At 32.6% G+C, this 13,487-nt stretch overlaps 2 protein-coding genes across 2 annotated transcripts; both read left to right on the forward strand.

Moving 5' to 3' along the window:
* Positions 1-8,299: 8,299 nt before the first annotated feature.
* Positions 8,300-8,723, forward strand: LOC111505772 (anaphase-promoting complex subunit 13). Its single transcript, XM_074180729.1, has 2 exons — positions 8,300-8,455; positions 8,514-8,723. The coding sequence occupies exon 2, from the start codon at positions 8,514-8,516 to the stop codon at positions 8,721-8,723; it is 210 nt and encodes a 69-aa protein (XP_074036830.1). The 5' UTR covers positions 8,300-8,455.
* A 14-nt stretch (positions 8,724-8,737) lies between these two features.
* On the forward strand, positions 8,738-11,462 carry LOC111505770 (AN1-type zinc finger protein 1). The gene is made up of 2 exons (XM_023160637.2): positions 8,738-9,118; positions 11,021-11,462. Exons 1-2 carry the CDS (start codon positions 8,738-8,740, stop codon positions 11,423-11,425), a joined length of 786 nt encoding a protein of 261 aa, XP_023016405.2. The 3' UTR covers positions 11,426-11,462.
* Positions 11,463-13,487: the final 2,025 nt, after the last annotated feature.

Here is a 13,487-nt window from a genome sequence, read left to right on the forward strand (position 1 = left end):
TAATACTATGCCATAATACGATGCCACGACATTTCTATGATTTTTTTCTGAAAAAAATAAAATTGTATGTAGCAGAAGCTCGAAAAGCCAACAACAGCCCCCGTTGAGTTAAGACAACCAGCCCCCGTCAAGTTAAGACAACCCGCCCCCGTCTAGTTAAGACAACCAGCCTCCGTCAAGTTAAGACAACCAGCCCCAAAACACATTTTAAGATATAACCCCCTGAAATAACTCTGAATCGATATTCATTCATAAAAACGGATAGTGATATCGTGAACCACATATTTCACATTGAAAATACATGAAATGATATATACCTACGAAAAATTCTAGTATACTTATGAGACTCGAAACATGCACAAATATTTAATTTTGCTGTCCGAAAAAAAAACAAATGTACGTATCCCCCTCACACAGTATGAGAGTGAACTGAAGTGACGTTAGGATACAGATATTGCTCTCGCGATCCTTCGATTTTGTTCGATAAACTCTTTCGTTCGCTCAATTTTCCAATATGGCCGCTGTGACAACCAATCCGTGAGACAACCATACCCGGTCTCCCCTACCTTTGTATATAGACTACTATATACAATACTAGTACCTTTGTATAGGGATATACTATATACAATGCTAGTACACAGTGCGCAAATGGTCGTTGATTGACCTATTTCAAAATAGACAGTAGTTAGAAGTGAGTGATAACCTAATAATTTTCGAATTTCAAAACATTGTAGGCTGTGTTCTGTTTTCATCGTTTCTTGAATAATTTGTTTCTGTAATCGCTGAAATGTGTTAAAAATACACAATTTCTAATATATATATATACAATAGTCAATATTACAGATTTATTTTCTCCCGATAGAAGAATAAAACACTTGAAGAATATCAACTTCAATGACTTAAAAGTTCAAATATTCACCAATATCAATATTATTACCATAGCTCTTTACTGAGTACTCCAGCAAATAATTCTTTGACAATGACATGTCTTTGATATTACATTAGGTTACAAGTCCATGTCGCGATGTTACACCATGATGGCACTTGGTTATATCGCACGATATATGTTTTGGACATTTACGGTATTTCGCTGAGATGTAAGATGAAACAATAACGATGTCAATAGACATACTCTTTAGGCCCTTTAGGATGATATGAGGACCATAATTTATTATATCTATTAATACTTCAGTATGTGTGGGTATCATTTCCTAATGAGCGGTAATATTTTAATATGTTACATGTGTTTTTTATTATTTTTTTTCCATAATTGTTTTAGATGTAATCAGCGTGTATAACAATAACTAGCGTTCAATTATTGTTATTCTTGTTTGTCACTTTGGCTTGTCACTATTGTACTTTTGTAGTTAATGTGATGAAATAAACATATTCTATTCTATTTAATCGTCTATTTTATTCGACCGGTGAAAGTGTTGAAGAACATTAAACACAACCAAACTTTTCAGTCATGATTAGTGTGGTGTTCTTTATTACAGATAATGTCCCTATATAGTGATAACCTAACATGGTACAATATTTCTGAAAGTGAGTACAATTTATTTATGAATAATAGCATCAAATCTTAAAATTTCACATTTGTTGTACTCGATAATAAAATAAGAGGACAATTCGTTTACACTTTATATAGAGTGACGATTAAAAATTTGTTTAGGAAATGGTACAACAACGACTGAAGGTACAAATATAGATGAGGTAGAGTCCAGTGGACACCTCTCTGACCTCAGCTGAGCTCACTTGAAAAATGTATATACTGAGATAGCGAACTGGTGATTTGAAGGCTATAGATGGGCTCTTCTAAACGATGGATGAATCTCGACGTGAATAGAAGAGTTGGATAAAAAATTATTAACACCGATTACGAAAGTTAAAACATTATTTATAATCCGTCACTTTTCGGTATCTATGTCTGAGAGAGACTGATCCGTGCCATGAAGTAAGTGTGTAAAAGCTTACAAAAGATTAGTGTGAAGTCAGCTACACGGTCTTTTAGCATTTTACTATGGCCTTTCTATCCACAGTTTTCGACGCGCACGTTGACGATGTTGGGGTGGAAGAAAAAACGTGAACAGTGTTGCCAAATTTTCCAAAAATCTGAGGCTAAGGCCTCTCGTCCACTGGGAGCGGAAAGCTGCGAACTGTGGAGCAACGAATTTTTGCGAACGCCCTTCTTACGAAAAGATGCGATGCACATCGTCCATTGCTGAGTATTCGTCCGGATTCGTATTAAGTGAGATGGTTCTTCGGAACGAGTTTTTTCATTATTTTGATGAAAAATTTTCGCTATGGAATTATCACTTTCAATTCATCGTCGTATCAGGCACAAGCGATGTGGACGCAAGACGGAAAATGTGGGTGAATCCCATTCACGCAAAAAGAAAGGAGCTCGGTGAATTATCTCATTAATGGCATGATTTTCAAATCAATGATTCGTAAAGTTCAATTTCATCAAATTAAATTCATAATAAAAAGTCTGCATATTAATGACTCCACTATATATGGTCTATAACAATTTATTTCATGGTTTTTGTTATATGTTCATTACTTCAATCTTACATAATAAATAATAGAAAAACATACCTTTTATCGTCAATTGAAAATCGAAAAAAATGAATGCCGACATCACCCTACAAATTACAGCAATCCACAGCTCGACACTTGTTCATTTTGAAACTAAACACAAATTCAACACAAATACAAAACCACCACTTACAACGAGTCACTCTGTAATAATAGTCTATGCCTCAACTTGGCTCACTTGGTAAATGCATCAGATTCAGTCGGTTGTGCTATAGGTCGACTGAGCATAAAATTCGAGGTGGGAAATCTTGACCCAAATATGGCGGAGAGTGAACTTACTTGTGTTTACTTTTATACCCTGTCGCAGCACAGCATATTATGCTGTGGTCGCAGCTTCAGCTTTCCGCTTCCAGTGGACGAGAGGCCTGATGCTGAATAGGACGACTTCACACGAAGATCAGTTGACATGAAACAAGCGTTTTTTTTGTAAAATATATACCCGCATAAATTAACCAACGGATGAACTGATAGTCAGCAATGCTCTTTGAATGCAGAATTCGATTACTAAAAAATGTATATGTTTGAAACTATATTTAATTGCAATGAGTTATCCCGTTCAATTATATAGTGTGTTTCAGCATAACCTTACTAGTTAGCAGACTAAATCATCAAATTGATGAGACATACCGTACAAGTTCGATACGAATTTTTGGGAGAAAATACTTTTGTACTATAAGATTGATTAATTGGTAGGTGTATAGTCAGATACAAACGTCATTTTTACTGTTTTTTGGGTATATTACCTTCCACAATCTGAAAAATAAATAAATCAAAAGAGAATCTGCTAAAGTGTAATAAAAAGCAAATTGGAAACTTCACCTCAAAAAATTACTACATAATATAAAATACTGAAGAGAGTCTAATCAGTTTAGTTATTTTTATTACTCTGTAACTTTTTGGGGTGGACTTTTCAGTTTGTTTTTTATTATACTTCAGCAGATTTTCTATATATAAAATACTGAAGAGAGTCTAATCAGTTTAGTTATTTTTATTACCTAGTAACTTTTTGGGGTGGACTTTTCAGTTTGTTTTTTATTACACTTCAGCAGATTTTCTATTGATTCAGCTTTGTAAATTTTTCAGATTGTGAAAGGTTATATACCCAAATATTGAGTCTTCGACAAAAAAATTACTTTCAAAGAATAAAACCGTACGTAAAAAATAATAATACATCATTTTCCAGGTAATTAATCACTGTCAAAATTTCTCATCAGTAGCAGTCATCGACATAACGGTGGTAGCGGTCAAGGGGTAGTGATTTTTAGAACATAACTTTTATCAATCATCTGTTCAAATATTCCAAATTCAGATTGATCACCTGCCACTTGTCACTCTCACCACAATTAGTGGTGTTTTCTGGCGTTTAATCGTATTCGAGAATACACGAAAAACGATTCGTGTATTCAAAAACGATTCGTTTTTGAATACGTTCAATTTTCTCTAACCTCTAACGAGAGGTTAAACCGCCCAGTGCGTACCAAAGTTGCCAAGTGTACCCAGTTCGTATTTCGCGGGAATATCGACATGTAACTCAGGAACTACGCTAATAAAAACGACTTTATAAAAATAAGAATTTATCGCCAAACAAAAAACATACATATCGAAATGGTAATAATCAACAATATTGGTGGTCACTTATAGGTTGAACTGATTTGTAAAAAAAACTTCAGGGGCCTCTAATTCGATTACTAAAAAATGTATATGTATATATAATGTATATGTTGTCAGTTCTTGTGGGGAGGCCCGTTGAAATGTTTTCTTCTGAACGCGTTTTTTTTTTGTTTACTGAACAACCATGGTGATATTCATCTAAGACCATAATGGTTGTCATTTCAAAATCATAGTCATTTAGGCCATGGGTACTATCAATGGTAATTGTAGATGGAAACTGTTTCATCATTTGTCTTTGAAACGTATTCATTATTATCAAGCAAAAGTCCTCTTTTATTAAAATAAATGGTACCTTCCTTGCTCTTTATGCAACAAAATATGATTTTCTTTGAGATTTTCACATTTCTTCACCCAAAGAGCAACAGAAAAGGCATCATTTGAATCTTTCAATTCAAGACCATAGCTTATATTTATATTCCTCAGATCCTTACTAGTTAACAAATCTACTCTTTTCAAATGTTCACCAAAATTATGACGAGTGGATTCCAAGATTCTGTGAAAAAATGTGTTAGATTAATGCTCTAGTAAACGGTGAATAATTCAAAATTAAGTGAATATTTATATGCTATTTTACATCTGAATCACAGGATTCTGCAGAAATTGAGATAAGAATTGTTTATTAGTAAGTCTCTGATGATAACATAAGTATAAAATATGATTACCTTTGGGGTATTGGGGTGTTTCGTGGTGTATTTCATTAGTTCGGACTTCCATTGTCTAATATAATATGAATTGATTTGAAAACCCTGAAAAGAAATTAAAAAATTAATAAGATTAACCGAAAATAACAATTTTATTAAACAAAAAAACAGAAATTACAAAGAAATAACACAGAATAAAAAATAACAAAGAATTCAAAACAAGTTATGTCACACAAGTGACATAACTTGGTTTGAAATCTTTTGATTTTTTATTTTTCATTTTTTGTGAATAATAATTTTTAATTTTTATTTTTCAGCTTTTTTCAATATTTCAATTTTCATTTGTTTGGTTGTTGCTTGTATGTTATTTCTTTGTAATTTCTGTTTTTTTTTGTTTGATAAAATTGTTATTTTCGGTTAATCTTATCAATTTTTTAACTGTTTTTTTTTTCAGGATTTTCAAATCAATTTATATTATATTAGACAATGGAAGTCCGAACTGATAAAATACACCATTTGTTATCTTTGTGGCAATATTTTGTTTTTCAGTTTTTGGCAATCTAATATGTTGTACCTATATCAAGCTCATGATCCTAATGTACTTTTTTCCACTCTACCAGAATTTTGTTGTTTTCTTTAACAACTTTGATTTCGCTTGTGCAAGAACTATTTATGTTACAAGATCCCTGGCTCTTCAACAATCTACGTCTTCGATCATTGTTGTCACTGAGGATATAACCTACGACAGAGAGATTTTTTTTATTTTATCTCACCTTTCATCAAATTGTACTTATATAGGGTTATATTTATTTTGATTTTTGAAATATAGGTACCCTCTCTCAGCAGTACCATATCCATGTAGCATCTCTGTATCCAATCTCTATACCTTTACACTCAATAATCAAATTAGTACTCACTTGTACTCCTGTTGCACTCGTAATAATAAATACACTATTTAACCAATAGTACTAGCATTCCTACTTTTCAAGACATAGGAGCAATTGTTAATTGTTTCAGTATTTGATGTCCAAATTTCAAAATCTGAAATAAATGAAAATAAATTTCAAAATAGTGTTATTCTAGCTGATTTTAGAATCAACAAACCATTTTTATTTTTCTGTTTCTGTTTCAAACTTCAGCTTTCTAAGATATACTACATATAACTGGCATTTTCTGAATTCAAATTTCTTTACAGGTAGATAAAAAAAAGAAACCACCGTATAACTAAAGCAAGTTCTAACACATACCTTGATTTTTAAAGTATAGTTTGTAATTTCCCGCGAAATACAAACTGGGTTTGTAACCTCTTTGTAACCTCTAACGCCTCTAGTGGTGATTCATAATCAAAAACCATATCATTTTTGGAAAACAAACTGGGTACACTTGGCAACGTTGGTACGGACTGGGCGCTTTAGCCTCTCGTTAACCTCTAACGCCTCGAGTGGTTATATATAATCAAAAACCATATCACTTTTGGAACACATCTTTGATGGTGCCAGGCATACAAAAAATTACTATAAAAAACAGTGACAGGGAAAAAACACAACATTGAAAATCTGTTATTTGTGGTGCTATAGTTGTCAAATCATTGATAATGGTCAAATGTTAATTGTTAAAAGTATCAAAAACGATTCAAATTATAAGGCGTTTTTTCGCGCTCTTGTATTCAAAACGTATTCGTCTGTGATTCAAATACATTCGTTCTGGCGTTGAAACGATGACGTCACATCAACTATGATTTGAAATGTATTCATGATGATTCAAAACTAAGATGTTTTCTGGCGTTTGATCCTTTTCAAGAGTGTATTCAAAAACGATTCGTAGTGATGTCATTAATAAAAAGATTCGCCAGAATGTAATGATGCAATTTGTGTCAGATGTCAAAATCAATAGTAAATATAAACTTTTCAATTTTCTCTAACCTCAATTAGAATCGGATATGTGCAACTAATAATTTCTCAGCTTTATTTTGTACATCCTTACAAAGTATTTTAAAAAAAGTTTTCAGCATTTTATAAACTAAAACGATTGAAATAAAGCAGGAACTCACAACTGATTTAACGTAACGTTAAATTCTGTTTCAAAACCAACCTCAAGCTAGTTTTAAATCATCATGAATACGTTTCAAAACATAATTGATCTGACGTCATCGTTTTAACGTCAGAACGATTTTTTTGGAATCACAGACGAGCGCCAGAAAACGCCTTAGCGTGAGGTGGGTTTTGAAGCGGAATTCGACGTTATGTTACGTCAGTTGTCAGTTTCTGATTTTATTTGATAAAATGTTGAAAACTTTTGAAAATAAAGCTGGAAAATTGTTACTTGCACAAATCCTATTCTAATTGAAGTTATATAAAATTGAAAAGTTTGTTTTTATTATTTATTTTGACATCTGACACAAACTGAATCATTATATTCTAGCGAATCTTATTATTAATGACGTCATTACGAATCGTTTTCGAATACACGCTCGAATACGATTAAACGCCAGAAAACATCTATAATTACTATTACATTGGGACGGTTTGGGAAATTATACTTTTGTCTTTTTATTCCTTAATTAAACATGTGTAGTTCAAGTAGTGAAGGTAGTGAACCGAAGAGAAAAATAGTAATTAAATATATCCGAAGATGTAAACAGGAAAGGGAAAAAGTTACCGAATATAGAAGGTGTTTACAAAAAAGTAAAAAAGGTGACCAAGTGGCTTTCTGTAAATGTTGTGACAAGGACATAAATATAAAAAGTGGGAACAATTCAATAACTAACCGTTGCTAACAAAATATTCACAAGGAGAAATGCATTTATGAATCCTGGTATCTCCGCCAATATGCAGGCTCCTTTATTTCCTAATCTAATAAACGCTACCGAATTACAAACACTTGACTCTGCATGGCGATTACTGATAAATACTGACAAATCTCAATTCTCAGACGACGCCGTATTATTTTGACAAGAAGTGAAAAAACTGAAAATAAGTAACGGATTTTCAATGTTCAATATTTTGATTTGTTTTGCTTTTAACATATTAACTCTTCCACACTCCTCGACTAATGTATAAAGAGTATTAGGTATCTTCTATAAATTTAATGAAAACTAATCAAAGAAACAAATTAAACACAGAAAGTATTATAGGAGTATAACATACTAAGAAATATATAGGTAATATATAATTTTTCCATTGATGAAAAAATAATGTCTTATATGAACAAGTAATATTTGTATAATTCATCATCAACTGAAAATTAGATTTGGTACCTACTTGCCATAGGTATCTGACTTATTTCGAAATGTATTATTTTTGTGTTATTTTATTTTTGAACGTTTTTTTAATAAAAACATGTTTATTTTTTGTTCAATAAATTTATTTTTGACAATTGGTGTCTGTAAATCAACCGATTTTTTACGATCGGTTTTACCGACTTTGGAATCTATAGGTTGGCAATACTATTGCTTACTATTCTGTGCTTCTACCTCACTCTTTGTCTCGAAATTATTAAAATACAAAATCGTGAATTACCAACTTTTAAATTTTGACAATAGTGAGGTGAGAAGGTGATTTCTTGAAAAAACTCAATATTCTATCAAGCCTCATAATATTTTAGATGGATAGTCAGGTCTCCATTGAAGGATATTTTGTGGATCTAATTGATGATACTTGGCGGACAGATTCTCTTCCTGAAGACGATATTACAGTTCCTACATGGGAACTTTCTGATCCAGAGGCTGATTCCGGAGATGTTCATCTTACTCTGAAAGAACAAGAACAGAAGTGGAGTGATATTATGCTCTCTTCTATAAGTGAACATCAATGAAGGTATTTTTCAAAATGGAATTACCAAAAATTGGTAAGCAGTGTGCACAGTCTGAATGCAACCAATTAGACTTTCTTCCTCTCCAGTGTAAATGTGGTAAAACTTTTTGTTCAGAGCACTTTTATCTTCATGTTCAGGCATGCGAAACATCAAAAATTGTCACAGATGATGAACTGACGAAAATTGGACAGTTATTTATTTGTTCATCTGAGGGATGTAGTGAAAAGAGTATAATCCCCCTAATATGTGAGAAATGTGGAAAGCACTTTTGTGTTAAGCATCGTCATTTGACAGAATGTGAACCAACCGATGCAGATACATTAGCAAAGGAAAGGGAAAAATATGCTAAACCTGTTAGGATGTTTAATGAAGCCAAAGCTGTAGTGGATCAAGAGGTTAGTTTCTCATGTTTGGTTGTAGGTCATTTTATTAGTCTTATCGGTGCATATATTCTCCCGCATAGTAGAAAAATACATACTCACAAAAAAAGACTATACTATAGAATAATATTGGATGTAAATGTACATTTCCTTACAAAGGATACAGCAAAAGAAATATTTTGAATGTATTTTGTAAAAAATTTGTAGTTGAGGAAGTTCTGCCATATATTGATTCACAGAATGCCATGCTTTCAACATTAAGTATATTTTTACTTTTTTATCAATTTCTTTGTCTTGAATTGTAGGTAATAAATATGTACATTCATTAAATTTTTCATTGATTTTGTATTTTGCAAGGTTGGTTTGAACACCATAGAGGGTGTTTCTTAAGTGCAGTGTTCAGTTGCTAATTTTCTGAAGAAGAGTTCGTATAAACAGAGGTCCAGAAATACATTTTTTCCAAATAAAATAGAAACCATTTTATGGCATATCCCTTGATCACACAATAATTAGTTTTCTTATTGCTGTGTAAATCTGACATGAAGTAAAATATTTTAAAATCAGGTGTATCTAGATACTGTTAGAAAAGACAACTCTTCGCCAAAATCATGCATTGCTTCTTCTTTAAAATGACTACTGATCACTCTGAAATATTCTGGATGTATTTCAAATTGTGTAGCATCCAGCGATTACGCAATTCAGATTGTCTACTTTTGCCGTAGGGGTAGTGTAGACCAAGGATTTCATATGTCCCCAGGGGCCTTATTTTGTCAGGTGAACCCTCACATTGAGAGAAAAATCGGATGTATATCTCTGATTTGAAAATAAAACCGAGAGAAACATCAGATTTTCTCTCAATGTGTAGCTTGGTAGGTTTTTCACCTCTGAAATTTCATATTTCATACTTAGATATTGTGGCGCTTCACTTATCTTAGATGCACAATTTATGAATTACTGCAATGAAAATTTATTGTTAATTTGTCAATTTTGGCACTGCAATATCTCAATCAATATTGTGATTGAAAATATACTTGTGTAACTGAAGTAACTTACTAGCTTAATTTTCCTCACTTTGATATATTCAACAATATATTTTTTTCTTTTTTTCCAGAATGGGGAATGTTCCTCAATTTGGGTTATTACAGCAAATGCAAGTTTGAACAAAGTAAAGTTGAGTTTAGTTCATGAGTTTTTCAAATTCACTTCGAAAAGTATTCCAATTGATGTTTCAAATTTTTAAAGGGATTTGTTTTTAATTCACATATTGGCAACAGCGCCTAGAAATAATTGAAATAATTTATACGTATCTAGATATTCTACTTTAAAAAAAGGAAAATTATCTTTATAAATCAACAATTAAGGCAAAATATAAATTTTAGTTCAATACCACCTCCACAAGCCACATAAACAACAGTTGTTTTGTTATTTATTTATATAGAGGAAGATAGGTTAGGTGCACAAAATGTAATATGTCACAGAATGTCTCGGAACTCAGAACATAAGTAAACAGAACCGCTCGCCTCTGAAATATGTCATCTTTTTTTGTCTCATTCAGGTAACAGATTCATGGTCCTTTATTAGCTATAACCGATTTTGCCAAATGGTGAAATAGAAACGAATCCCTTTAAATGTTGAATGCATTATTTCATTCCTCTTTTTTAAGTATTTAAATGATTTTTCAAAGAAAAGGGTTGAAATGATAAATTTAAAATGTGTTGTTTAAGAGCTCTTTTATGAGAACTACTTGATTTTCGTCAGGAGGAATATTCCCCATTACTATCTCTTCATCATGGCTTTACTTAAATATTTTCAAAACATCCATATCCATAACATATACCATAGGGATCTTTAATATTAATAAATTATACTAGAGTACCAATTATATCTTATTTACAGTTATGACTTTATGGTTTTCAGGTAGAAAAAAAGATAGATGATGCAAAGAAAAAGACCAAAAGTAGGGAAATGGCTAGCAAACTTCAACTCATGAAAATCAAAAATAAAGCCACTGGACTTAAGTCTATACCAGTTGCGAACAGAATATATTTCAATGTATTTCACTCAGAAAAAGCTACCCCCATTTTCGTTTCAAGTCAGTGGTCAGTTGGACGGGCTATTGATGCTATAGCACAAGAAATGAATCTACAGAATAACAATAATAAAAGCACCGAGAAAAAACTTAGGCTGTTCAAAAAATGTGACAATCAAATTATCTCACAAAATGTGTCTTCTGTGTTGAAAAGTTTGCTAGAAAGTAAATTTATCCTGGATGGAGATAGTTTAGTTATTGAATATGTGGATGATGACTGTGTAAAATTGTGATTTTTGGAATCCTAGTAATAAAGTTTTTTTTTTAATATCACTGGAGTTTTTTTCCCAACACCAAACCGTTGAAAGCACTTTTACGAATTGTGGGATATTTCAACCGAAATAACGAAGACATTTGGAGCATAAAAAACCCCAGGCAGTTCCTCGACTTCAAGTGCGATTTAGTATTAACATGTGGGCAGGAATTTACAAAGATTAAATTTTGGGTCCTCATTTATTTAATGGAATTCTGAATGGAGAAACCTATCACCAGTTTTTAATGTCGATTTTCAAAGACTATTTGGATGATCTACCTTTGACTAACTATAACATCTGGTTTCAACGTGATGGTGCTCCACCGCACATTACCTGCGTATCTAATTACCTGACTGAAAGGTTTGTTGATAAATAGATAGGAAATAATGGGCCGGTGAAGTGGCGAGAAAGGTCTCCAGACTCAAGTGTTATGGTTAAATTCTTATGGGGTACACTGAAAAATAGAGTTTTTAGTCAGAGGGAATATCAAAATATTGAGGACCTTCAACACAGAGAGTTAGAGTGTTCGGAAAATCGAGGAGGAGGAAAGTTAATCGATCAGTGAATAATATTCGAAGAAGGACACAGTTGTGTTATGAACAAGGCCAGTATTTTGAGCATTGCCTGTGATTTACTTCTGTATTTATACATTTTAGTTGATTATTGTTATTTGTTCAAAGTTCTATTTTCATTGAATAGGGCACAATGTCTAATTTACCTCATACACACCTCATTTATCAAATCTTGATTGTTGATTCTGTCTCCGTATTTTTTTATTGGCTTCTCCAACGAATCAAACTCGGTGAGATTTTGATCCAATAACTTGAACATATTTTGATAAAGGTTGTCGTCTTTCGGGATACAAGTTTAAATACATTTCCGATGTCCTAACACTGTTTCTATCGTATTTGTAATAAATTTGTATCGTATCTCTTTTTTCTTCATTCGTGAAAGCCATTTTTCGCCAAAAATTCAATGACTTGTACATTAATAAAATGTCATTGAGTGTAACAAATTAAAAGTAAATTTGGAAACATCAAAGTCAAAACCTATTATGATAACAATTAATTTTTTTCAATATCTTCAATTTTTCGAAAAAGAATGATAACTTATGATACATCATTGAAAAGATGAAATCGGGTTCTATTCGAAGTAGAAAGATTTCAATGTAGCGCCCATAAGAAAAAATGAAGTTGACGATGGTGTCCGGAAGACGAAACGTCGGATAGCAAATCTGAAAACACCATTATATAGCTGGGAAAAAGGAGCATTGTGGAAGTACAATTTATTTTCGAATCCTTCGAAAAATAAAGCCAGAAAAAAATGAAAACCATTTCCCGAAATTTCTGTTTTTTCCGGATACCTTCGGATATACTCGGAATTTCAGAACTTTCTCAACGGCATATTGTTAGTCAGGTAAATGCGCAACTTTGCCCCAGTTTAACCATCTTTGTATCTCTCACAGTTTCCGAGGTCCCAATGGTGAGGAGCTTATTATCATGATGTTAAGCGATGGGTGCCCCACGATTTGATCGATTGACACAACCACGTTTCGAGATCTGCTCTTCGTTGCTTTTGCGCAACAAAAATTACCCATTTTTGGTCGAATTGGCACATGTGAATGAAAAGTGGATGCTCTACATTCTCTACAACAGGAGACGTTTAGGACAGTGATTTGACACTGATTCACTATAACTTTCTGCAACTGGACCAAACAATTACAGCAGATTTCTATTGTGAGGAAATCGACGAAATGTACCGAAAATTGAAAAGTAGTTGGCACTGGTCAACAGAAGAGGTTCCATTCCGCTCCACAACAACGCCCGTTTGACAAATCACCGTCCGAAAATTAAACAAATACCCTCAGATCAAAGTAAAACTAACAATGAAAAAGTGGCTTTCCTAACTGAAACCACTCTTGCTTCAAACAATGAAGAAATGGCATGTTTAACTGAAACTGCTCTTGCAGCTGTTAACAATGACTCATGTGTATATTGTGTAGATAGTGCTTGCACTACTCATCTCACCAATTCAAAAGAAA

Source organism: Leptinotarsa decemlineata, unplaced genomic scaffold (assembly GCF_025532065.1).
Source record: "Leptinotarsa decemlineata unplaced genomic scaffold, Ldec_3_MD MMD2_tig00026299_RagTag_RagTag, whole genome shotgun sequence".
Taxonomy (NCBI): domain Eukaryota; kingdom Metazoa; phylum Arthropoda; class Insecta; order Coleoptera; family Chrysomelidae; genus Leptinotarsa; species Leptinotarsa decemlineata.